The 27,822-nt window shown below is 41.7% G+C and overlaps 1 protein-coding gene across 1 annotated transcript in view; it reads left to right on the forward strand.

Annotated features, from left to right (window-relative positions):
• Positions 1-17,881: 17,881 nt before the first annotated feature.
• The window catches only part of DPP6 (dipeptidyl peptidase like 6), a 548,806-nt gene continuing 538,865 nt past the window's right edge, over positions 17,882-27,822 (forward strand). Inside the window, exon 1 of the mRNA XM_031503790.3 lies at positions 17,882-18,335. Coding sequence (XP_031359650.1) covers positions 18,279-18,335 — 57 coding nt within the window. The 5' untranslated portion in view covers positions 17,882-18,278. The remainder of the gene's footprint in view (positions 18,336-27,822) is intronic.

A 27,822-nucleotide genomic window follows, 5' to 3' on the forward strand; every position in this document is an offset into this window, starting at 1 on the left:
CAAAATGTCTTTCTGGGGAAGGTAGGAATTTCAGCACTCAGAGACTTTATGGGCACTGGCCTCATATTTATCTTAACAAACACTGAGGCATTTCAGTGAGCACAGGCTGTGAGTGGCTACAACTGCAGGAAGCACAGGACATGGTGACACTGTCTGTGGAACATGGTTTTACATCACAGATCAAAACACAAGGCTGAACAATATAATCACAGTGTAACCAAAGCTGCTATTAAGCAGCAAAACCTCATGAAAGAGACATGAGGGGGTTTCCTTTCCTTTCCTGACACTGCTGAGTGTGTTCCATCTTGAAGTATGAAATTTGGTTTATTTTACTAACAAATCTCAATCCCAAATTGGCAAAAAGGCTTCAAATGTTCTTTCCCCTTTCTCATACACATTCCCTCTCTTTATTTTCTTTCCTCTCTGGAAAACTTGAAAGTGAATACTCATGTTTAAACACCTGTGATTGAATATTTTTCTGCCTAACTCAAAATAATCTATTCCCAGTGCATTATTTTATAGTCTGCCTTCAAATCTGTATACTTGCTGATGTTGAGTGGGCATTACAGAATCCTCTGTTGGAATTTCAGCACATTTTCTAAATTCTCAGAAGAAATTATCACAGTAATTCTTTGTCATAATAATAATGATATTAATACAAAATTCCAGTAGGACAGATTTTGCCCTTGTTTTATTCCATGTCAACCCCATGGGCAAAGTTGCAGTCACAATGCTTCAAAGCCAGATCTGGATGCCAAATTTTCAATTTTGCAGAGCTTGCAGGACCAGATTTCTCTAATCTGAAGCTGGGCCCTAAGGCATATTTATGCACATGGAGGTTCATCCTTGTGCAGTCAAATAATGTAAACTTCCATTTATAAATTATAAGATTTATACATGCAAGGGCTATAGTTGTTCTTATAAATAAAATCTTGTGAAGGCACTTGCAATTATCTGCAGGAATAGCAGTCTCTTTTCTGGCCTGGTGGCTTTTTCTACCATATTTAGGTGAGAAATAGATTTCAGCATGACTTTTGTATAACCCTTTTTATCATAGCTGCATGACTCCTTCCACTGTCTTCAGCTGAGATGCTGACTGTGGACCTCAAGATCTTGGACTATTAGCTCTGCTCTCTCTCTAAAGGAAGTTTAACATCCTACAGTTAGGCTGAAAAATGGGTAGCATGCATGTTTCACTGTACTCTCCTAAGTTCAATTTCTGCAATATAAATTCAATTTCTACTACGTAATGCAAGCCAATAAAACTAGGGACTGCTTTTGTAGAAAACCAGATAATAGCTTCTCCCTAGATTGCTTCTTGGCATAATAACCTTATTTGGTGGCATCTCATCACAAGACTGATGGGGCCATGCCTCTTTGTGGAGAATGGGTAATGAAGCACTGCAACAAGGCCCTGTCATAGTTTAATTTGGAATAAAATCATTTTATGCTAAGTCATAACATACAGGACTGGAAAGTGATTTTCAATGTAACACAGTTTCCTCTTTATTTCCTGTTACTTTTTTTAGCAGGCAAATTAATAATCTGTAACATACAATTATAATATTTGGAATTCTAGTATATAACAGGCATGAACATAATTTAAATGAAGCAGAGCTGCATGTGACAGCAAGAAGTCTCATCTTTCATGGACACGTATAGCTATAACATGAACAGGTTTGTGTGAATTCCTGGAGTCAGTGCTATCCTGATATGATTCTCTACATCTGTATTAATTATAGATGATATTGAGCTAAACAAATATTGATGTGTCTTTTATTAATATAGTTGCCTTTGGAAAGTTTGTATTGCCTCATGCACTGATTCCTTTACAGAGGTTGAATAATGACAGTGCTGACCATGCCCATCTTCTTCCTCTGGAGAGGCTGGAGCAGTCTAACAGTCTCCCAAGTCTCCCAGGCCCACTTGGCCCATGGAGGATCTGAATACTTGTCTCTTGCCCTGCTAAATGTCCTGGCATCACCTCAGTGTCCCATGCAGTGCCTCAGAAGGGATTTCAGAACCCAAGGAGGAAAGTGTTTGCACCATCTGGTAAGATATCAGCAGGCAGATGTGTTCCTTAAATCCCACTGTCCCTATGGTCCAGGCACTTAATGCATCACTTTCCTCCAGTCCGTATTAATTCCTAAACTCTATTCTTTCCATGGGAAATAGAGAAGAAATCTATACTGCCTTCCAAAGGAGACTGCAGCAGGACCAGGATTATGTATTGTTGTTACATGGTGTCCCCAAAGGGGTGATAATTAGCATTGACTCTATGATTCTCAGAAGGCTGATCAATCACATTATTATACTATACTTATTAAAAAACTTATAGTCACAATACAGGTGGACCCAATTGGTCCTTGAATCTAAACACCATCACCATTGGTCAAATAAGAAATTATTCTTTGGTAAACAAATCTCTATAACACATCCCACATGTTCACAACAACAAGTGTAACAAGTGAAGATAAGAATGGTTTACCATTCTTTTTTCTGATTTCTCACAGCCTTTCCCAGGACAATGCCTGGGAGAGTTGTATGTTGCTCTCTGTGGTCAGAGAGCTGCTTCCACAATGTAACACATGTATATTATATTTTTATCTACACGTGGATAATTCAGCACCCTGTGTTAGATAATTCAGTAACCATAAAGGACCCAAATCACTTTTGAGAATATGAAAGCTCTTAGTGTTCACTGTAGCTAGTGGGCAAGCCAGCATCCTCCTGCGTCTCCTCAGCTACTGCCAGAGTGCCCAGAGCAACAGCTGCTTGAGCCATGCTGTTGGGTCTAGAGGATCTTTATCCAAATGCTGTGGAGAAGCTGCAACAAGAGAAAATGAGAGTGACTCTCTTGGTTTCCAGCCCTCCCTGCCCATACACTTCCCAGGTTCACCTTTGGCCTCAGGGTAAGAGAAGGATCCAAAATACCTACAGAAAAATAAAGCTGGACCCAGGACCACCAGGTCCTGGTGGAGTGGGTTAAGGAGCAGGTCATTTCTGAAAGATGGAATCACAGAATCAATCACAGAATCACAAAATCACAGAATGATGAGGTTAGAAGAGACCTCTAAGATCATCAAATCCAACCTATGCCCTAACACCACAACTAGACTATAGCACAGAGTGCCAAGTCCAGTCTTTTTTAAAACACATCTAGAGATGGTGATTCCACCACCTCCCTGGGAAGACAATTCCAGTATTTTATTATTCTTTCAGTGAAAATTCTTTTCCTAATATCCAAGCTGTACCTTCCCTGACATAGCTTGAGGTTGTGTCCTCTTGTTCTGCCAGTTGCTGCCCGGTGGAAGAGACCGACCCCACCTGTGCACAACCTCCCTTCAGGAGCTGTAGAGAGCAATAAGGTCACCCTTAAACCTCCTCTTCTCCAGGCTAAACAACCCCAACTCCCTCAAACTTTCATTGTAGGGCTTGTGCTCCAAGCTCCTCTCCAGCCTCATTGCCTCCTCTGGACATGCTCAAGCATCTCAATGTCCTTCCTGAACTGAGGGACCAGAACTGGTCACAGCACTCAAGATGTGGCCTCACCAGCACTGAGTACAGGGGAAGAATCACCTCCCTGCTCCTGCTGGTCACACAATTCCTAATTCAGGCCAGGAGCCATTGGCCTTCTTGGCCACTGAGGCATGTTGCTGGCTCATATCCAACTGGCTGTCACCAGCACCCACATGGAGATCATGTTCAGGCTAGATTTCAAAGGAATGCAAAAACTGAAGGTGGTTTTCTGCAGGACAGCCTCAGCAAAGTGCCCATCAGCCCAGGGTGTGAGGGGCAGATGGGAAAACACAACCTTCCCCACATTCTCCAGACACTTCTCCTAATGCTCCCTCCACTGAGAACTGGGATATCTGGAGACTTTTAGCATTCAAATGAAACAAATTCATTCTTTACCTCCCTGATGAAGGGAGAGGGCATCAGTGAGAGCTGAGGCTTTCTTTGGATCTAGCCTTGTATGTCTCCCTCTGTAACTAGGGTAAAAAACCTTTTTGAGTGTCAACACATTGGAATTTACAAGAAACATAGCTAGATATCATGGTAATTGGAACAATGACTCAGTCGGCAGAATCAGATTCCAGGGAAATCTCCTTTACAGACAAAATCAATCTGAAGCAAAAATAAAATCAAAATCATGAAGAAAACAGAATTACAGTAGATAAAATTCTAGTGTTCCACTTCCCAGAACCTATAAAAAGAATATACTTATTTGATATTCCACTGAAGTGGTATTACCTTCTTATCAAACAAGCTGAGAGTCAAAAGTCGGTGGTTTTATTTATACAATATACATTTGAACCTGTTTAGGGCTTTAGTGGTTTTTTTTTCTTTTTTTTTTTTTCCTAAGAGGGTGCAAGCCACCTCAAGAAAAATGTCTTGAATTTCAATTTTTTGCTAACTGAAATAAAAGACTGAATCTTTGTAATTTCTATATTTTACTATTTATTTTTCTATTCAGAGACACTTCTAAGTCATAATTTCTGACTTCCTGAGTTGACATAAATCAGGCTACTACATATGTTTAACTTTTTTTTCTGTATCCTAATAACCATTGCAGCATAAAGAACTCCCTGTTTAGTCAACAGATTCTTCCCTGTTCAATCAAGCTTACTGAGTTCACAGAAATGCTGGACATTGCACTTAAGCTGTCACAGATGACAGCTAAAAACTGCTTAGGTCTAAAACCTAAATTAAAAATAGTTTCAGTATGAAACTTGAAAACTAGCCAAAGACAAACTGCAGTTCACATTTTCTAACCCACTCCACAATTACAAAGGTATAACTCAGTAAGAATAAAAGCTTTGATTAGTCTCTGGAGATCAAAATGGGTTGGACTTTGTCATGCAGAGAACAAGTAAGAGCTTAATGGGCTGAAATTAGGATCACCCACTTGTAGACTGACAATAAATCTACATCATCATTATCATCCATCTGGAATTAGCATCTTCAGAAGAAATTAAATAGGTGCTGGCAGACGTGTGGTTGATCCTTCAACTCAGTTTGCGAAATATGTAGATAAAAATATAAATATAGATATAGATAGACATGATTGTGCTGTGAATGTCTCTGTTAATGAGTATACATTGATCTGTTCATCTCAAAAACATTCTACAGGAACTGGGCATTTTTAAGCAGATTGGATGGACAATTAAGAGTCTCAGAATTATTATGGGATTCCTGTAAATAGCTAGCCTTGGAGAAGAAAGATCAAGACTGTACCAGCTCCTTATTCAGGAAAGAGATGCAGCATGAAGCCAAATTGTACTGGAGAACTTAAGTCAAGGACAACTATTGCAAACATACCAGCAGCAGAAATGCTTTAGCTGAGCCTGGTCCTATTCTGGAGACTAGAAAACTCCCTTCCTAAATACCCAGTTCCCTTTTTTTTAATGTTTATGGTGTCTCTCACCTGAATTTCCCCATATTCTTTTTCCACTAATGAGTTTTCCATATGGGTTGTGCTGCATGGTATGAGAGAAATTAAAAAAAAAATTACTAACAAGGGAAAGAAAAAAGCATAATCTGGATGTAGATTTGTAGATTCATATTTGAGGCTTTTGGGGAGCTTTTGTTTGGATTGGTTGGTTTTTTTTTTGTTGTTGTTGTTTTTTTTTCTTTTTTCTGTGAGCTTCACTTGTTTTTTGTTTCAGCATTTTTATATTTCATTGTGGCATTTTTTTGACAATTTCTAATGCTTAGTTTAGGCTCCCTGTTTCCATGAACTTGAGGGTGAGGCCCTCAAATGGGTATTTTCATTTATTGCAGTCAATACCTTAGAACAAAGAGTAAGAGCAGTTGTGTTGCTGATTGTAACACTAAAGGAATTTATGGCTGAGTCACTCCTAATATACTCCTTTTCTGTTCCTGCAGTTCTTCAGGGTGAGCTGTGATCCCTTAACAAGACCAGGGCTACAACAATCTGTCAACATCACCACAGCCAAGCAGGGTTCTCTGAAAGACCTCACTCCTACTGGGTACAATCTTTCCCACTTTAGAGACTTCAGCACTCCTCTGCCTTCTCTGGATTATATATATTTGTTATATGCTATATATATATGAGTTATACCAGTCCATATAACTCAGGTGAGCTGGGCACTCTGCTGATTCAGCTGAGCGCTTTCAGCATCTGGATATTGGGAGATCCCATCTGCTCTGGGTGAGGCACAGAAATCTTGACCCCTTCTCTGCCTTTTACCACCCACAGACCCATCCTGAGATGGGATTTACCAGAAATTTTCCTGAGAAGAACCTGAATCCAGACCCAGTGACTTTAAAACAGCAACTGGAATGAAGGTCTTTTGCAACAAGCAAACCTGTACTTTCAGAGACTGCCAGTGCTGGGTGCTGTTTGTAACTTTTAATGAAGAAAATAAAAGTTCTATATTCGTAATATCTTAATAACATACCCCCCGATCAGTCCTGCACTGATTAATTCTAAATGTAGCAGGTCAGCAAGAGCACTCCAGTGGCTTAATTTACTTGTCAGATTGTCTGTGTGGATTGAATATGTGTTGTTATGGAACCTCCCATGTGCAGTGCCAGCTGAATATGTTGGGCTTGACTGTAATTCAGTTGATTGTTTTGTATTTTTTTCATTTTGGATAACTCATCACTAAAAAGATCAACTTAATTTCCCCCTCTCCTCCCTAGAAAGGCTGTAATTAACACAGGCCACAACCCCTAAGAGGTTTTACAGCTTTAAGTACAAAAGCCACAATGTTCTTTGGTTTAAAAGTCTGGATGGTATTCCTTCAATACTAGTTAGAATTAGGTAGTGCCTGCTCGTATTGCAAACTTTTTCACCTTGTTGATGAATTCTTTAGGATGGAGTTCCTATAAAGCATCTATCCTTATTTCAACTAGGAAAGAGTTAGTTTTCTTTCTTCTAGCAGGTACAGTGCTGTGGTTTGGATTGATGTATCCACATCACTGCAGTAAAATCACCTAAAAAAGTCACTTATGAATTTTGGTGATAGAACCGGACAAACACAGTGGTGATGGAACCATAACTGGCTTCAGCCTGCAACAATCCAGCACTGTGTGTGTATCAAAAGACAGGAAGGGTGATTGTGATTAACTGGGACAAACTGGAAAATGCTGGACCTGGACAAGACATCACAGCATAGAATAAGGGGTGGATACTATTCTAGTTTTGGCTGGATAGAGGCAATTGTCCTCCTAATGGCTGGCACAGTGCTGTGTTTTGGATTCAGTGTGAGAATAATGCTGGTGACTGGGCTGGATTTGCATGGCAAGAGTTTGGTGGAGGGGACCGGAGACATTGTGTGGTGACCATAACCCCCATTCCTGTGCCCTTGTGACACTGTGGGGGAAAAGGTAGAGAATGTGGGACTAAAGTTAAACCCAGGAAAAAGGGAGGGGTGTGGGGGCAAGTTTTTCAGGATGTAATTTTTATTTCTCATTATCCTACTTTCTTTGATTGGTAACCAATTAATTTCCTCAAGTCTGTTCTGCCCATAATGGCAACTGCTGAGTGGTGATCTCACTTGCTTTGTATATTCTAACTGTTTTACTCTTTTACTCTTTTACTCTTTTACTATTACTATTATTATTATTATTATTATTATTATTATTATTATTGTTGTTGTTATTGTTATTGTTATTATTATTGTTATTATTATTACCCTTTCTATTTCTGGTCTATTAAACTGTATTTTTCTCATCTCACAAGTTTGCTCACTGTTACTCTTCCAATTCTCTCTCCCATCACTCTCCTGAGGGAGTAAGAAAGTGGCTGCGTGGTTGTCGAGTTGCTGGCTGGGATTTGACTGTGTCATCACCATAGTGCAAATTATTCCTCATTGATCTCTCACATGGAGATGGAGAGAGAGCTTAGACACATTCTGTGCTTCAAAGTAACTGCCTGTTAAATATTGATCCATTTAAGTTAACAAGCACCTTCTTGCCAAGTTTTCTCTAAGCTCCGATGTGATTTTCACTTTTATTTAGAAGTCCATATAGAAAAACTTATTTCTGTAAATGGTTTGATAAAGACATCAGAAACAGCATGCAGGAGGGAAAAAAAAAAAAAAAAGAAGAAAAGGCACTTACACCTGCACAGCAATACTACTAGTTTTTCTGGTAACTGCTATAGCAATGATTGCTTCATTTGCTGCCCTTGATGCAGGGAGAATCTGTCATCTCAAAGGTTTTCTCCTGCTGTCTATTAATTTTCCTGAATGTATTTGCTGTGGGATATGCCATTTTGTCTTCCCTGGCAACTAAAATTTGTTCCCATGCAATGCCACAATGAATACTCCTAGAGAGATAATAGTGCCTGCCTTAACAACAACAAAAAAAAAAGCAAAACAAAAAAACCCAAAAAAAAACCCCAAACCCTAAAACAAGCAGAAAGTAAGCCATAGCTAAACAATAACAGATGTAGAGACTGAAATGCCCTTTTAAATAGAATATGTTCTAATGTGTATTTTCAGGATTTGTGCTACCAGGGTACTTTCAAATCTAATAGATTTTGTACGTGTCTGATATCCCTTGGCAGGAGGCTTTACAGGCACTATTAACCCAGACTTAATCTGGGGGGGGCTGAAAATGCCACCAGATTTGTATTGATGGAAAGGTTGACCTAAGCCACCATCTAAGGTTTAATTACAGACACAGTTTTTAGGGGGTTCATAGACCTGACCCAACCATCAGGACTTGACCTGAAGCTGGTTGGGTTGGATGACCACTTGTAACTTTCTGACCTGTTGTAACTTTCTGACCTGTTGTACCTTTCTGCTCACAAGTGGGATGAGATTTTAGCTGAAGAGCAGAGAAGGGGAGGATCCAGGAAAACAGACTTAGATGAGTCTGAACAAAGATCTCTGAGGATGAGATGAAGGAGAGCATTCTCAGAGCCCCATTTAATCTAAATTCAGGCGGTAACTAATATGCTGCTAAAATCATTGTGATCTATAAGATACACAAAGGTGTTTTGTTCAGTGTATAAAAAGCTGTCTTGGTTCCAGAACCTGTGCTTGAACTCTCCTGAGTCCAGCCCTTCTGGAGCTGCAGAAGGTTTTGTAAGAAATGAACCTGAGAATGCAAAAAATTTTGTGGCTGATGTGAAATTGTCATCTTCAGCTGCCTTTCATGGTCCACCTTTGTGATCAAATTTGGCCTCACAATACCGAGCAGGAGCTGCAGTCCTGTTTTAGAGGATTCCTGATCCCATCTTGTGTTGCAGAGCCACCAATCTTACTCTGCTGGCTGCTTTGTCCAGGTGATAAACCAAACTTGCCCCAAACTGAGCATTCAAGGCTAAACCCTGCCCTCTGGTGCTCTGCTACTGAAGGGGTAAAGAAAACTTAAAAAATCTTTATGTACAAAATTAATGTAGCTCATTTACTCCTTGTTTTTTGATGTGTATCTCTGAGTACTTCCTGTGTTTGGGCTGTTTGTTGCAAGAAGTTAAAATGCTTGAGAAGTGGTAGGATGGAAGATGAAGTGAATTCCTGGGCAACCATTCCAAATCTTGTGCGACTGTTTGAGAATTTCAGTGCCATGTTACTTCATGTGTTCTGCTACAGAACTCTCCAGAAATGTGTTTTTAGGTTCTTTAACTTCTTCAGATCTTGTGGTGGTCAAGATGGGAACAGGAATCCAATGCGGGGTCCCAGCCCAAGGCTTCAAACAGTGATTTGGGTTGTTCCAAAGTGGTGAAATGAGGGATAATGGATATTCCACCCCAGCTTGCCTCTTACCACCTCCCTGATCAACCCAGCATCACTAGAGAGATACCACAAAAAGGGAACACAGATTGATTGTTTCTGTGCAGCTCTTACTATTTAATGTCACTTTTATAGCTTATTTGTGTTTCTACATACCTGACTGTGGTTTTCAAACACTGGAGTGTATTTCAACATCAAATTACCTTTTTAATTTTTTTGGCTTCTAAAAGATGGAGGTTTGAACAGTGGGTCTTGGAAGACAACAGGCAGCCTTTACACAGAGTGAGAAGGGGGTTTGTGATTGTCCCTAACAAACAGGCAGTCAACCATTAAGTACATTACATGGATGTAGTTAAAATAGAATATTTTGCAGAAGAGTGTATTGTCTTAAAATTTGATGTTGAAAAGGTTTTTGAATCACTTAGTTTTTTTAATTTGTCAAGACCAGGAGGGTAAAGGGAGGACAAAGTCCCTTCAAGCCAGAAGGTGTGGGGGGCTGATTACCTGCTGGGGGACAGTGGCACAGGGCACTGCATGCTGGAGGGATAGAGGTTTCTCATCTTTTACCTTGATTTCCTCTCCAAGCTGACCAAATAAACAGCTAAAAATGAAATTCAGGACTCAGAAGCTGCTACATGAACTCTTCATGAGTTTAAAGCAAGTCTTAAAAGCACCTGATTTTAGGGAGTGAAAGCTTACAGCTCAGCACTTTGTGAAAATTAGGAAGGTCTTTTGGGCTTGTTGTCCAGTAGCTGAAGCATTCAGAAGAACTGATCTAGTTTCAAGAATCTTGCCTTAAAACATCTTTTTACTGTTCCTCTTCCATCTAAGCAAGTGCTTTAGTTGCCTCGGGGATACTGCATGCCTGTGTTGCACATCCTTCATGCTAAGAAGTAGTTCACACAGAACAAAAATTAAAACTAAGCCTGCCTTGGAATTTTCCATCAAAATTGCCCACTTGAGATAGACTGTGCTTTCATCTCAGGAAGGGCAGTGTGGATTGCATCACCTCCTCAAAGAAAAAAACCCAATGGTTTTCTTAACCACTGGTGGAAGAGTTTAATATTTTTTGCTGAACAGTTTTAATGTTTTGATTTCAAAATATTGTTATCCCTTATAAAAATTCTTATCTGGTGGATCCAAGTCTCCTTATGCTTCTCTGATGTCCATGATCCACTGAGGAACTTCAGACCCCATAAAAACCCCACTGGGTTTTTAGTGCTTCTCCAAAAGACAACTGTTCTGCAGCATGACAGGTCAAGAGCAACTGAGAAGTCCAGGGAAATGGGCTTGGATTTCTGCTCCTATGAGAAACTCTGAGACAGCCATTCCACCCACACTTCCTTTATTCTTAATGAGATATTGTGGATCTTAAAATTGTAGTTGTTTTTTTTTTAATTCTTTGTTTTTCAATTTTTATTTTTCTTTTTCAAAGATGTCACAAAATAAAAGATCTCTAAAGACAAGCTTACGTAGTATCTAATAAATGTTTGGGTTTTTCTAATTAGTACAGACTTTGTGCATTGTTTAGCAGCAGTCAGAAGTGACCTTAACTTTCAAAACATGTAAGTGGTGACCAGTGCAAGAGTCAGAGATTCTTTGAATATGTTACCCAACCCAGGCATGGCCAAAATGTTTCACTGTGTCATGGTCAGCAGGATTATGGCATCACTGCCAAAACCCCTCACTCACATGCAGGTGAGCTTTAACTAGATAGGTGTCCTTAATTTTCAATGCAGATATACCAATCTTTCATCTGCCTCACACAGCTTGCTTCTTCTACAAAGGTGATATTTGAATAAAATTATTTCTCTTTTATTTATTATATTAAAAGGGCTCTTGTAGCCTTAATCTAGCCTGAAGAACATTTGATGGCAGGGTTTATTGGATGATTTTTCTTATGTTTATAATCTATATAAATTATGCAATATTTTTGTAACTTGTCATGTATCATGATGTGATTTAATATCCCATATATATTCTGGTGCCTGAAAGTAATGTGGAGAGATGTCTTTGAAAGGCCATTAAGTATAAATAAATTAGAGTGAGAGCTAGAGTGGTGCTGATGAATAACATTCCTTGATAAGGAGACATCGTAGACTAAATGGAATGAGTAAATTATTACTTAATAATGCCATGCTTAAAACATTCCTAATAGTTACAGCATTCACCTGGGAGTGTTCATGCATCTGGCCAAAGAACTGCTTATCCAGCAGCTGCATAGAATAAAATAAAATGCAGTTCCAGAAGCAGGAACAAACTCCAGAAATGCTAAAAAGAAAAAAGCCCAAAGAACCAAAACTGTAGATGTTCACCCTGGACATGTGTTCTCTGGCCTCGTAAGCCAAAAAGATCAAAACTTTCAAGGGATACAGGTTTAGTACCTCAGCTGGGGCTTTCTGGTACTCAGTGAATTTAAAGCCTGTGGGACCTACAAAATATAAAACTGAGGTTGGCAGTTTTCCAATTAACTCGGGTGTTTTGCTTCCACTAAACTCCTTTACCAAATCTAGCAGGTTGTCTGTGCCCCAGGGGTGTTAGAGCAGCTGCTTTGCTGACCTGCAGAAGAAAATGTGGATGATCCAGGGAGCTGACAGTGGATCAGCAGCTGAGCCAAAAGCAGAGCTTGGATCCTACATTCCATGCTTGTGCTCAAGTGTTTGAGAAACCACTTGCTCATGAATTATGACAGTGGGATGAAATAGGCAGGCAGGGAAGGCAAGAAGAATATTGTGGGAAAGCAGAGGATTCCAGCATTGTAGAATTAATTGGTTTTTGCTTTTTAAGCTCTTTTTTGCCATCACATCTTGGGGCAAAAACAGGCCAGGTAAAAAAAAACATTTGGAAACTGTAACTGAGGAGGCAGGATGGACTTGGTTGAGATGAGAGCTGATGTGAGCACACTGAGAGAATCAAGACCAGAAAAGTGTGGCGTCTTTAGTGCTCACGCCCTTCTGAGATCCTCACTGGCTCAACTTCTTTCAGGGACAGTTTTGCCACCAGTCAGGCGTGCAAGCTGCAGGGGGCTGAAGAGATGCCATGATTTGGCTTTAAATTCACAGAAGTGAAATTCATCTTTCTTGAGGAGTAAATATTGGCCCAAGCTGGGCTCTGTGCTGGCAGCAGCAGCTTGGGTATTCTCCCTCTTACAGTCAGCATAGATATGTCATGATAGGGTCTGCTGAGCAAAGATTTGTCCTCATGATCTTTGAGTGTTTTGGGGCAGTCAAAACACCTCTTTTTCTCTGCCTGTTGACAAATCTGGAAGTCTATAGAGATGTCTTTGTTCTGGGGAAGTTTCATGCTCCCATCAGTGTTGCTCTACACTGGCATTTTCCCCATCATTACCTTATCTTTGATTAACCTCCAATGAAAGGAAAGTGAGAGTGGAGACTGCCTCTTTGCAGTTCCACAGCAGAGCCACAGAACACAGTGTGGGCAGAACATGTCCAAGTGCTGCTGGGGTCATTGCTGCTTTCAGAGGCTTGCTGAGTCCATGCCACTCCCAGGAGCACAGCTGCAGTCAGAGATGCTCTTATCTGCAGGTATCCATAGTTATTCCATAGTTATTCCATAGTTATCCATAATATTTCCATAGTTAGAAGATAATATGAGTAAGCCCTGTGTGCACTGGTGGGCTTTTACCCATATTGCTGTAGTGGAGACTGAAAGCTCCTGTGAGCCTGCTCCGTGCTGCTGTCATGAGAAGATCTCTAAGAATCAAATCAAACTCTGCACTCACTCTGTCCACTTGAGTGGATTCAAAAAGCTCAGTCAGGCTCCTGGCTATGACTAAAGCATCTAATTATAGCCTTCCCGTGCTGTGCTTTTTGCATTCATTCCTGATCCATCATTGCATTGATTTTTGGAATTGTGTTCTTTAGCACTCCATGGTCTCAATTTTCAAATCCTCCTTGTCTCCCATGCTCTCAATTTCTCTGCCCTCACTGCATGTTGACTGCTCATCTTTCTACTTTCCTTAAACCAGCCTTTCAACCACATTTCTCTTCTGAGGTGGAGAGCAAGGTGAACCTTGGTGGTTTCTGCAGTACTTTGAACTCTTCACAAGTGCCAGTTCACATTTCAGTTTCTGTGTCCCTGTACTGTGGCGTTGACCTGTAAAAAATGGATGTGCTTTTCTGGTTACAAGTGATGTCCAAAATTACTGAGTGGTGAGGTGTTGGACTAATCTCAGTCAGCTTCCTGCTGAAAATATTGGAGAAGGAAATCAGGAGGGTTATGTCTTTGCCATGTTATTGAGAAAACCTCAAAACCCCTGGAGTTCAGTGTTACCATGCCCCACACAGCTCAAATTTCAATCAAAACAGGCTCCTGAGAAGAACTTAAAACATTAAGAAATATTTCAAAGGTTCTCATCTAAATCTAACCTGGAACTTGAAACTAGATTCATGTAGCAGTCTTGGAAGTCCTGTGTTTTTTCTTTGAGTTTTGTGACACTTTCTTCAAAAGACTCAGCTGTTGGAGTCAGGATATATTTGTAAAACTGGATTTCAGTTTTGATTTTCATTCAGCTTTATAGATTTCATCTCCAAAGTATGAATTCGAAGAACTCAGAAAGTCCTCCACACATTATTAAATTCTGTGGCATAACTTTGGCTTTAAAATTTTTTTTGTTTTTAAGTCTTATGTCATGATTGCATGGATTTCCTTGCATTCATTTTGCATAGCTTTAGCTCAGCTCCAAAGGCAGATTACTAAATGTTCCCAAAAAGTATGACTGAAATTCCTTTTTAATACTCTTCTCAGCCAAGCTTATGTATAATCCTTTTCAAAGTGTAAAATGCCAAGGGATGTTTATATGCTACAGCTTATATGACAGTATATTGTTGTTCCTTCACACTTCACTAAACAGTCTACGAATACTAATCTATAAATCACTTACTTTTCTCACAGGCACTGGAAAACTCTGTGCTGTTTGTGGCATTGTCTGTTCTTTTCTAGGCATATAAAGCACTCCAGTTTAAAAAAAAAAAAAAACTGTAATGATTTCAGTGTTGGTTTTCTGCAGAAGTTAGAGGACTTCACTGAAACAAGGGCCAAAATGATGGTGGACACTGTAGGCTTGCCCAGGGATGTCCTGCCTTAGAAAAGCTGGAAGTAGATAGGCATAGGTGGGATGGGCAAAGAAGGATGGTGTTAATTTTTTTTCTCCCAGGATTACGTAGAGAGGCCTTTGAAGAGTTTGAAATTGAATCAATTTCTCCCAAATTTCAAAAGCTGCACTTCCACCATGCATTCAGTAGTCTCCCTTCAAGACCTAGTAAACATCAACATGCTTGCTCACATTTTTGAAAGCAAAAGCCTTTTTCTGTGAACACTCCCTGATATCTCAGTTGGAAATTGCTCTTTCCTATAGAGGAGGCAGGTTCAGTGCCATAAGGTTTATTTTGCTTTTAGGTGAGAACGGAGACGCCCATGAGTGGGGCAAGCATGAAGCTGAAAAGTGGGAGAGACCATGAGACTTTCCTTGTGTCTCTTTTGCCAGGAATAAGACAAAATGTGTCTTATGGTGAAAATAGACTCCCTGCCTGCTCTGACTGGTTACAGAATGGAGAGAGGCCTGCTCAGAAATGAGGAGTGGAGTGGTATCTTCTGCTTCGCTTCAGGACAAAACTGATAAACTTGATGGGAAAACACTCTCATGATCCAACTGTATAATGCAAAATATTTTTTGTGCAAGACAGAAAAGAGTACAGATTTTTCACCTGTTCCATATAGTAGCCAGAAGGGTTTGCCATGGATTGTAAATCTCCTTGGGCAGTTTTGCTTGCCTGTGGGAATCCAGAGTTTCCCTCTGGCTGCCCTGGCAGGTCTGGGACCCTGGCAGGGGGTCAGGAACCCCCCTGGACAGAGCCCCCAGAGACACTGGCTGTGATCTCTGTCCATGGAAAAGAGTTTTCAATCTTACAGGATGAATTACCGGCTCTGAGTGTTTGATATAAGTAATAATTAAGTGTGGCATGGGTGCAAAAGTAAAATTTTAGGATTCTAGATGAGGGGTCCAAAGGGGGACAAGATGGAGGAAATTGGGTGTGCCTTGTCCTTCTTCTCCTTCTTCATGCCCTCCATGTCTCACTGTGGTGTTGGCATTTTTCTGTTGGTTCAGGCTGGGGACACACTGTCCAACGTAGGTGACAGATATTGGCACGTTATTGTAAATCCAGCCCAGGGAGTTTCTGGTATTTAATGTTTGTCACATCCCACTGAGGGCAGAGCCCCACACGCTGCCCTGCAGGACAGAGCTGGGCAGGGCAGCAGAACATGTGAGAGATAAACAGAATAAACAACCTGGAAACCAGCACAGACCAATTATGGCTTCTGCTTTGGCAGCGGGGCTGACAGACAGAGACTTTCTACAATCTCAGAATCATCAATATCACAGATTTAGACACTTGCCTATCTTTTTTTTTATTTTTCCCAAGTTTCTTCTGCTCACTTATACAATTGCAAATAAGTACAGGGACTTCTGCATGTCTCTGTGCAACAAATCATGCTGAGAGAGCATAATGATGCCACGCCCCATCAAATATGCAACTCTAAGTCTATAATTGGATTTATTAGCAGGCATTTTCCTTGGGAAGGTATGAAAACCAAAGCACTCGAACGGAGTGGGCAGAGTACGAAACTTCAAATCTTAATTAGTGTAAAAGAGTAAAAGCTATCATAGAGCTGTAGCAGGGAATAGTGATAATGTGGTGTTTGGGGCTGAGCATGATAGAGCAGCCAGGGTGCCAGCACTCACTGCCCACGGAGTTTGGTGGGACACTTGTCCCTGAGGGGACTCACTGGCAGCACTCTGAGCTAAGGAGGAGCTGACAGTGCAGGATTAAGGAGCAGAGTGTGGTCATTACAACAGGACAGCTGCCTGAGGAGAAAGACTACCCTGAAAAGGTGTTTTTTGCCCAGAGGGACTTGTTTCTCTGATAAAACCAGTTCTTAGATGGCCACTCTCATCTCAAAACCAATGTGCTCTCTGACAGGGAAGGATGTTTGACCACACTGGGTCCTCTCTCCCACCCCTGAGCTGAAACTGAGTGCCTCTAACTAAATTTACCTTTTAACTACACTTTGTTCTGCTGTCAGCCTCCATGGTGGACTCCTTATATCTATTTTAGCCACATGACTAGAAGATGCAGCCAGTTAAAGGTGGGCTATTTGCCCTTCAGAAAAGAAGGAGCTGGGCTTCTCCAAAGCAGCATGGGCTCTGGGGCAAGACAAGCAACTATTTCTGTTCTTTCTGCAACATCCAGAAAAGGTTTTATTTATTTAAAGGTTTTTAAGTATGCTGTAGGAACTTAAAAATACTTGAAGCGATCTATTTGGCTAGATTAATCCCAAAACAAAAGAAACCCTGATTTGATAGGATAAAGTGTGGATCCTTTTAGCCTTGGCTATCCAGATCTTCTTACTCAAACATATGATATGTTGGGGGTTTTGTTGTTTGTTTTTTTCTTTTGCTACTCTGAGAACTGAGTTTTGCAATAAAAGAGGAGGTGATGTCTGACCTCATGGGCTGAAGTGGAGGGGTGGACCAGTGATAGGAGGAATATCCCAATAGTGATATCCCAAACATGGATGTTTTATGTTTGTTCTTAAAAAAAAAAACAAAACAAGAAAACAAAACAAAACAAAAAACCAACAACAAAAAAACCCCACAAACTTAAAGCACCAAATTTTTACCAGCAAACAGACCTGCTTGTGCAGCTCTTATTTCACCAAAACAAAAAACAGCAAAAAACCCCAAACCGTGAAATCTAGCACACCTGGAACAGGAATCACTCAAAAAAGTGGGACCCAAATCCTTCATCTTGGTCCTAAGGAAACATCTGCCCAGCATCTCTTTCCCTGTAAAGAGCAGGACTCGCTCCCCGGAGCACCAGCGGGTCAAACCCCATCTCTGCGGGAACCCGCGGCATCTTTACCGCGATTTCCCACTGCCCACGCCGCGGGTGGAGGATTCAGCAAAGCGATGCCGGAGGAGTGCGCGGTGCCGGGGGCGAGGCCCGGGATGCCGGGCTGGGAGCGTCCCGCGGGCGCGGAGCGGAGCCGAGCGCGGCCGGGCGAGCCCTCCCCGCTGCCGCGGAGCCGCGGAGGGCGGGGGGCGGGCAGAGCCGGGCTCGCCTCGCCTCTGCCTCGGAGGGCGGGGGAGGAGAGCGGGGCCGGGGCCGGGGCGGGTGTTTCGGGTTTTGTTTTGGAGCCGGCGAGCCGGGAGCGCCGGCAGCGCGCAGACCCCGGCGGACGGGGGCAGAGTCGCGGTGCGGGGTGACAGTCCCGGTGCGGGTGTCAGTCCCGGTGCGGGGTGCCAATCCCGGTGCGGGGTGCCAATCCCGGTGCGGGTGACAGTCCCGGTGCGGGTGGCAATCCCGGTGCGGGGTGACAGTCCCGGTGCGAGGTGACAGTCCCGGTTCGGGGTGACAGTCCCGGTGCGGGTGCCAATCCCGGTGCGGGCACAGCCCGTCCTGCCCTGCCTGCTGCCGTCCCCCCTCGGCCGCTCCTCGGGGAGTCGTGCCCGAAGCCCAACTTCGCATCCCGCCCGCCGGCCGCAGCATGAACCAGACCGCCGGGGTGAGCAACCACGTCCGCTGCTCGGGCAAGGGCTCCAAGGTAAGAGCGGCTCCGCACCGCGGGCGGCGGGGCTCGCTGGGCTGCCCCGTCGCCGTCCTCGGCTGCCGGTCCCCAAACCCACAGCCGAGAGCGTGTCCCCCCGGCCCCGGGAAGCATCCCTGCGCTCCCCATCGCTGGGCGAAGTTGAGCATCTCTGCCCAGCTCCCGCCGCCGCCCGCAGGGTGCCGGGGCAGGGATGGCTCGGGATGGCTCCGTCCCTCCGGGCTGAGAGCCGGGCGGGTGCGGGACCGGGCGCTCAGGGTGCTGCGGCCTCTCAGCATCCAGTGCTGGAAGGGTCGGAACTCTTGCACCTGCTCCAAACGGGATAAAATGCTTTGAAGGTAAGGGTTTGTGGAGTGAAATGTGGGACCAGGTACAGCTTTAGCCGCTGCTTTAACTTCTTAAAGCACAGTGTGTTTGCATAGCCAGCATTAAAAAGAAATAGCTGAGATAAAACAGGTTATTGTGCACTCTGCTGAATTCAGGAGAAATTCTGAGTGCTCGTACCTGATCCAGGTCAAATTTGTATTAATATTTTTTAGGTAGTGATGAACATAGCCCTTACATCTACACAACTACTTTATGTTGCAGAGTATCAGTGCTGTGAAGTCAGATGCATGTGCCCTCTTACAGACATTTCTGTTGATGTTGTTCTTCTGCAACTCTTTGAAGTGTTTCTCTGTGTTTATGTTTCTCTGTTATGGTGGACACACCACCATCCCCAAGATTTCATGTGCTTTTAGGGGCTGATATTTGGCAGAGAGAATTGATTCTATAATACCTAATGGGAGGCACCTTAGAGAAGTGCAAAATTTACATTTCACCACATATTATTCTGTGCTAACTTCTCTTTCTTTAGAAAGAATTTATTTCTTAATACTGGTTTCCTGTTCCATCCTCTAGACTTGGTGTTGTGGTGCTGTTTGAGATGCTGGTGCTGCTGCTCACCTGGCTGTATACTTCATGTGTAGTTAGTTTAGACCTGACCCTACAAACTCTTAGACACACAGGTTTACTTCATACCTTCCCTACTATGAAATGAATACAGTTGTTCCTCCTTTTTTCATATAGTATTTTTAGTTTTAAACACACTAATCATTAGGCGATGTGAATATTAAAAGATGCAGCATGATAAGGGCTGTGGGAGTAAGCAAACAAATTAGATGAGTCTGCTGAAATTATTTACTTAGCTCCATGACTAATCATATATTTGAACTTGAACCCGTACCTAAGCTTTTTGCATAATTCAAGGGCCCTAAATTAAATGTTCTCTGGATCTTGCCTGTAATTTCCATGTTGGGCCTCCTTCCTTTGTACTTTCTGTTTTTCTTTGAGTTTTGGGTCAAACAGCTAAGGTTATTGCATATCAGTAATAATTTATTATATCAAGCTGCTGACCTAATACTTTAATGCAGAAGAAAGAGATGGGGCTCAACTATGTATATTATTAGAACGTGATAATTGATACATTTTTATTTGCCTTAAAGGTATTTTTATCTCATTTTCAAATGCTGTAGGATCTGGATATTTTTCCATTGGAAATAAATACATCTTTTTTTTCAAGTCATAAGATTGAAATGATTGATGATTTCAGGATTTAATTAAAACACAGAAAGCTCCATGCATGACTGATTTAGTTTCAAGGAAACCTTGCAGAGTATAAAAATGAGAGTTTATCAAATGGGGCTGAAAAATCAAGTAACTGATCAGTAAGAGGTCTCTGATGGAGTAGGCAGAGAGCAGAATAGCCAAGTTTTTCATGACTCTGACTTCTAAAGCATAGAAATTAGAAATGCTGGTAAGATGTTTAAGATCTGTGCTTCATTTGTTTGGGTTTTTTTTTCTGAACAAACAAACAAACAAAACTTCAATGAAAAATAAAACAACAGAACCACAAACATGATTTATCTGACTCCTAATTTTCTAACTTTTGAACTTGAAGCTAATTTTAACCAAAATTGACAAAATAAGAGTAATGTTGTGTCAGCTTGCTACAAGTAGCATGGAAATCAATTGTTTAATACAGAAGGATTATTTAATACCTGAGTAAAGGAAGAAGCAGGGAGAAATCTGTCCCACCCTGTCCCAGCACCTCAGTCAGCACATGGCTGTTGCTACAAGAGCATCTGTCCTTTACCCATCACAGGCTGTGCAAAGACTGGGAGGGAATGGGAGGAAGGAAAGAGCACAGAAGGAACTTCCAGAAGAACTGGAAGTCTATGGAGGCAGAGAAGTAGCCATGGGTGAAAGTTGAGGTCTTCCCAAGGGGAGTGTGTTGAGCAAATAATTTGTCATAAATCACTTTGTTGTCTCAGCTGATGAAACAACATTTTAGGGGGCTTTTTCCTCCCTCAAAAAAGTTGTTATGTTGTGTCAACTGAAATGCCAACTCAGTGAGGTAAAGTCACTCTTCTTCCTGGCTTCTCCTGAGCTTCCCTCTTGCTAGGCAATGGGCACTTAGACTTCACATTTCTTTTGCAAGATTTACAGCTGTGCTCAGTTGTGGTGAGCAAGAGAGGCAGCATTTCAAAGGAGGGATACAATTAAAGCCCTTAAGTAGATAGGCTTGATTGTAATCCCAAACTCTAGTAATGCATGCCCACTAAAAGGTGTATATATTTTTAACATTTCTATGTAATGTTTTTTAGCTGTTTCTAACCAAGAGCTAGAAGCTCTAAGACACTTGTGAGTGCTATTGAAAGACTGATTTATTGTCTAGAGAGAACTATTTTTGAGAAATAGTTTGTGTACATACAGCTTCTAATGCTCTTTTTTCCTGCCTGTGACTAATCCCTTTGCCTTCCCTAGGATAATTTGTGGGAGGAAAGCAAGAGGATTCACCCCAATGCTGTAATGAAAAGCTATGTCACAGGAAGATTTCTGGCGTGTTGGGGTGGTAGGGGTGCTGAGCAGCCCAAGTCTGTACAAAACCCACCCACCTCTCTTGTGTGGGCTGGGAGCAGGCTTCAAACTCTGCTTTAGGAAGTGCACTTCACTGCAAAGTCACCCACATCCTGCCAGAAGAATCTGGGGGTCAGTTCCAAGCTGCCACATTTTGACAGAATTCTTGAAGCAATTAATGAGAGCTAAGTCCATATGGGGATTCAGGCTTTTTCAACACTACATGTTGCAGCTCCTGGCTTTTGGCTTTTATTCAGCAGCCCAAAGCCTCACACCAGCCAATACATGACACAGAAATTGTGTCTTGAATTTAGCTTCTTTTCTTAAATTAATACCAAGGAAGACACTGTGAGAAGGCACTTGGTTTCATATTGGGCCTCCCAAATTCATCTGTCTTCAGGGAAGAAAATCTATAGAAATACTTTGGGGTATTTTCTTTAGAAACTATAGAAACTATACTTGGGGTCCTTCATCCAAGAACCATCCCCATCTTCAGCCAGTGAGAAAGGAGGTGTCCCATGGAGCAGGATTTGTGAATCTGGTGTCCTTTTAAGTGTTGCTGAGGATTCAGAGACCCACCAGCTTCCATCCTTCTGGAGACTGTTGTACCCATCAGGAGACAGGCTGCTCCACAGCAGGAGCCCTCCCATCTCTCCTTTTGGGGAAGGGACAGAGCAGAGTTCAGGGCTGTTCCTTGGAGTGGGTAAGATGGAAACTCACAGTGTCTCCTGGGAACAGTGGGATGCACTTTCTCTTTATTTTGGATGAAAATGCCTTTAGCCACACCATTGGCTGACATGCACAATTTGGAGGGCACAGTCTCAACCCCAGCTCTGTACAGCAGCATCAGCAGTACATTAGGACACGTTGTTTGGCACAACCCTGCTTCTATTCAGCCTCTTCTGACTTCTCCCTGAGTGTATTTTTGAACAATTGCAGATGTTTTGATGTTTTAGCTGTTTTGTGTGGAGCTCAGTCTTGGGTATGGTCTGTGCATGCCTTCTGGATCAGGTCACCCAAACCTGATTCCTGTTGTCATATGAGATGTCAGTCCAGCTCCTTTGAAATCCTCACATGCAGCTTATGACACCACTGACAAATAGCCAACCTGATTATGCTTTTGGAGGGTTGATGATGTGTTTATTAGGCATTTATATCTTTATTTTGTGCAGCCAGGCTTTAACCTCTTCCTCATTCCAATCCTGATGTGTGGGTGGGAAACAAGTGTTTTCCTGCCTCAACAGCAGTGATGAGAGTCCCTATATGGTAAGATGAAAAAAATCTGCATTAAACCTGAGCAAATGGGTTTTGTTTCCATCATGGATTTTGTTGGTGTCAACACATGTCACATTTTGGAATGTAGCAAATACTAAAAGCCACCTTTCCTCTCTCAGCTTTAATTATGTAAGCATTAAAAAAGCTTGGTGGAACAAAGTTAGAATATCCACCTGAATAACTGTAACCTCACTTTTAATCAGCAATAATGAATGCTCAAGAATAACAGCAAATCATTTGGACAAATTAATTTTTTCTTTCCTTTTAAAGGAAAAGCAATTGTTCTAATTAGCAGCATTGGTATGTAAGAATGTGGGTATGAAAACAACTCAATGCAGTAATGTAAAGTGTTTGTTAAAGGAAAGAACACTCAATTAAGCTGGGCTGAAAATGCAGTTGTGATTGTACCCCTGGTTGCTCTTGCTCATTGTCTTGAAAAGAACAAATTTAACCCATGAGAAAAACAAAGTGCTGATGTAGACTGTCCTGGCTGCCCTGATCTACAGGGACAGGGCAACAATTGTACAGCTGTGGGCAAGAGGTCCATAATGTCCCTTTAACGGATTATGAGGGAATTTATTTTTATAGTTTATTCCTTAAACGATTAATAAGAGATTATTGCATCCACACTGGGTAAATCTAATTACCTTCTCTTTTGAATGAACTATTCCCCTCACATGAATTCCACTGATTTCAATTGAATTGCTGGTTATTTATGTTGGTTTAATTGCAGAGAGATTCAATACCTCCAAAGTTATGGAAGCAAGAGAGGCACAGCACTTCTAGGACTCTGAGATGCAGAAATTTAAGATAAGGAAGCTGTGCTGGCTCCTCTGTGTTATTGCTGAAGTGGAAACAAGTTCAGCTTTACTTGTACATTGTGTTTTACTGTGAGTGCAAAGTTACCTTGCTTGGGCACAGCTAAGCAGTGTATTTTTGAGTTTCCTAATTTTAATGCTCTACTGGGAATGCAAGGTTGACTTCCACACCTAATAAGTATTAAAGTAGGACTGCCAGGGCTTTAAAACATGATCAGTCAGCTATCTCCAAAATCCAGCCTTACTCAGAGGGCAGTCCCTTGGAAATGACACTTCCATCTCAAAGCATCAACCTTTCAGAGTGGTCTAATACAGCATTGCATGAGAGAAACAGACAAGATCAATGTCCCAACCTGCTGGATGCTGTGACCCCACACAGACAGAAATGACTTAGCCTTCAGTGTATTTTTGGTTTAAGTTGACAATAAGAAGTAAAAACCTGGGAAAAGGAGAGAATTATTCTGTTTTTGCAGGCAGTGAAGTATCAGGAGTAAACCACCAAAAGATTTCAGATTAGGTAGAGATGATAGACTAAAGTTGAACTTTTCTGCCACAGAAAATAAGGAAATACTAATCATTGTCCATTTAAAAGCCAGCAAGCTCATCAGCAGGTGCTTCCCATATCTCACCAGCATATCCCTCTCTATGAAGCATGATATCCCTTGCCCAGGGCAGGTGTCAGCAGGAAAAGCCTGTGGGCAAAGAAAGGAGAGAAAACTGTACAGCTGGGTCCTCTCTCCATTAGGAATCCAGATATTAGTTTGACTCCTTAAGGAACAAGGTTTCATTTTGTACAAGCAGTGGAGCTCTGTAGTGTTGATTTAGCTCTTTCCCCTGTACCAATTTGTGAAGATACTCTATCTTCTACATCCTTTGGGAGGAGCTTTCACAATGCTGCAGAGGCAAGACCCATCAAAACTTCTAGTGCTGAACTCTAAATCAAGAAGTTGTGCCAAGGAACTTAAGACAAAATATTTAAAAGTGGTTTTTATTACATTCTCCGACTTTCTTGTAAACTGTAATTTTCAGTGGACACTATCTGGTACAGGTGCTGAATTTAGTGAGAGAAGTTCTGCTTCTGCTGATGTAAATGGAAAGATGATTTTGGAAATTTTACTGCCTTAAGCAATGCAGCCTTGAGGATTTTAGGAGTAGCAGCTGTGGGAACTTCTTGATTTGATCTTCCTATTATTTCAGAGAGTGAAACCTGCTTTCTCTATAATTCTACCTGTAAACCTGATGGCTTTTGGCAGTTAATTCCAGCCATATTCCTTAGAGCACTTCCTGCAACTGTCTGAGTGTCAGCTGTCTCATAAAGGTCCCCTTAACAGGGAATTTGGCAAGAAGAATGATGGTGGGTCAGGACCAGAAATTTCAGTGGAAGGCTCAAACATCCCTTTGAAGGATGGGAAGACAAAGGGAGATAACCAGGCTGACACTGTAAATGTCCTGAATGATCAGAAAACAGGGGTTGTGCTTTCCCTGACCAGAGGAAATCCAAGCACAGGATGCACCCTGAGGAACAGCAGGCTCCTCTAGCCCTGGTGCTGATGGAACAATCCTGTCTGGGATATTTTGGGTGATGGACAGCAAAAGGAGCTGTAGTTTTTGTAGCCTTGAGCAAATGTGCACCAGCAAGGGTGTACTTTGCTTACAACGGCTATTATTTTAGGGGCTGGAAAAGACTGTTCCTCCCCCATTAAATATTTGCCTGGAGCCTTGTGGAAGAGCTGTGTGGAGCTCCAGGGGTTTCCAGCAGTGCTGGGATTTCGTGCTCTGTGTCCCTGCAGTGTCCTCAGGCACAGGAAGCCCTGAGCCCTGAATCTGAATGACTTCTGGGCATCAGAACCATCCCTGGTTGTTTGTGGGTGCTGCTCTGCTGCTGTTTTTCATCTTTAATGAGAGTTGAACACACCATAAAGTTTTATTGGGTGTTTATGCTAACAAAATTAACTAACAGTTGGTGCTTTAAAAATGCAGCCAGAGCTCTGTGCACTATAACTGGGGATCTACAATGGCTTTTTAACTGGTGTAGGACAGAGCAAATGTGTGAGTGCCAATGTCATTTAACAGCAAACCACTTTATATTAACTTTTTAAAGACCAGAACTGATTAATTGAAATTTCCAAAATAAATCTTAACACGATATGTGCTTAACCAAATTCAGATTTTCTGACATTAGGTAGCTGGAAGGTCTGTCAAAATTGTGGGGTTAATTTATAATACCAAGACTAATGCGCTGATAATCAAAATAAATTAGCTTAGCCCCTTCAATACTTCAATGCTTAAATCAAATAATAGGAAGAAGATTTATTTTAGCATTTTGATTATTGTGCTTCCCAACAAAATAGATATAATATCATGCTGTGAATACTGTATGGATTACTTGAGGCCAGGATTTCAATGGGAGTACAAAGGACCTCTAGGCTACAGAAGAAAAAAAAAAAAAGTTATTATCTTCAGACTCAATTTCTTGCTCAATAGAATGCATTTGGCTTATTTCTATATAAGCACTATTAAGTAAACCTAGAAAAGTGATTTGGTTTCACTCATTTATTTATTTAGTGCTTTTCTTTATTTTCATGATAATTCTTAATTTTCATGATTGCCCATGCCTTGTCTAAAGAATTTGATGTTTATGATCTTTGCATTATACTGGGGAGTTTTACGCTGGTTTTAAAATAAGCAGATTGACATATTGGGATTTTCTTTTCTTTTTTTTTTTTTAATCAGTGATAGTTTGATAATCAGGTAGCACTGATTTATGATGTATTTATTTAGGTATAGTCAAGGATGATTTGCATTTCATGGCATTTACATTAATAAAGTTTGGCTAAAACACTTGAGGGAAATGTCTTGATTCCTGCATTAAGCCCTGAGTTACATTGGGATGATGCCTCTGTGGTTTAGGGTTTACATTTTCACATTGCTGCATTATCATCGGTGGTAGCTGATTTTCAAGGCCAGACACTGCTGCCATCAAGAAAAAATTCTCTAAATTGCTTTTAACCTGCCTGTGTAGGCATGGTCTTGGTGATCTGACGTGAACTCACAAAAGTCAGCAGTAGTTCCACCTCACTGAGACTGGGACAAAGGTTCTGCCCATGCTTTAGTATTTTAGTGAAAATAATGATGAGTTTCCCTTGCATGGTCTCTGAGCAATATGGTGGAGGAGGATAACTCAGTAATCCACTAAGTGGGGTTCCCATCTTAATTTTTGGCCTTGTTACTCTGCTTAGCATCTGAGAATCTAACAAATTTTGATATTATTCATTCCTTGGAATGAAGGAGAAAAGGAAGAGGAGAGACAGAGATGTAGTTGTTTGCACAGGCCCTGGTCCATTTCATCCAAATCTTTCTCCAAAAACTAACCTTAGAGGGAAGAGTACCCAAAAGACTGAGATGTGTTGCAAGTGTGGAGTACATGGAGGATAAGCAGGGACCACATGAATTTTTAAGTTCACTTGAAAGGAAGGCTGTTAAAAAGATAAAACCTTGGGTAATTTGAAAAGAGAGCATGTACAGCTCTCCTTGGTGTCATGTTTTCAACTAGGCAGGATAAAATACACTGCAGCAAAGCCAGGGCTTGTCCTTTGTGAGAGCTCCAGGGAGAAGCTTGGGGTCTGGCAAAGATGGTGGGCACTGGGCCCCTCTCAGCTCTGCTGGCAAATTGAAAAAGGATAGGACATCAACATTTTGAAATTAGCTAATTTTCTTATTTGCAGGTGGCATCCAAAATTGGAATGCTAGGAAGAGGCTGAAATTATGACAGACAGACGTGTGCTGCTCATAATTTACTCAGGACAGAAGAAACACCATGCAATTTCTTTTTTTATGCATTAGCTTATGCTTCTAGGCTTTTGTCTTTTCTTGGACTTTCCCTTAGCATCCAAACCTTCCTAGTGTTTGCAGAGTTTTAGTGCAGTTTTATATTCAAGTCTGATTTTGCTAGATAATGACCTCACGCAGAGCCTTTGCCACTGCTTTAACTACTTCTCCTGAGTGGGGGATCAGAGAGTTTTTCATAGGTACAAGTCCAGGAAAGGGCCAGCAGCAGGGACTAACATCACTGTCATTTCCATTGCAGCACTCTATAGGAATGCTGGTTGCATGTTGGCATTCAATTGAACGAGAGGCTCTCCAGCCAGAGAGCAGAATACTGCTTCCTACATCAAAGAACTTAGGTTTAAAATTTGTTCACTGCTTTAGGGTCATCCCTCAAGCTTAGGGCTTTATTCTTCCCTTTCTATTCTCTGTGCTATCTGTGTGTGAGCTCACTGAGGGTCCTGGGGTTGCCCTTACCCTGGGGAACAGCCAGGGAGCTCTGGGAGCAGCAGTGAAACACATTTCCCTGGCACCCTGGGCTGCCTCCCTGCCAGTCCTCTCATCTGTTAATCTGCCAGCAGAGGCCACTGAAGTTTTTCAGTAATTTACTCCAGTTTTAGCCACTCTTTGCTGTTAGAGATCTCTCCTCCAGCAGCTCAGGATTATCC

The sequence above is a fragment of the Lonchura striata genome, chromosome 2 (assembly GCF_050655825.1).
Source record: "Lonchura striata isolate lonStrDom1 chromosome 2, ASM5065582v1, whole genome shotgun sequence".
In the NCBI taxonomy this organism is placed as follows: Eukaryota; Metazoa; Chordata; class Aves; order Passeriformes; family Estrildidae; genus Lonchura; species Lonchura striata.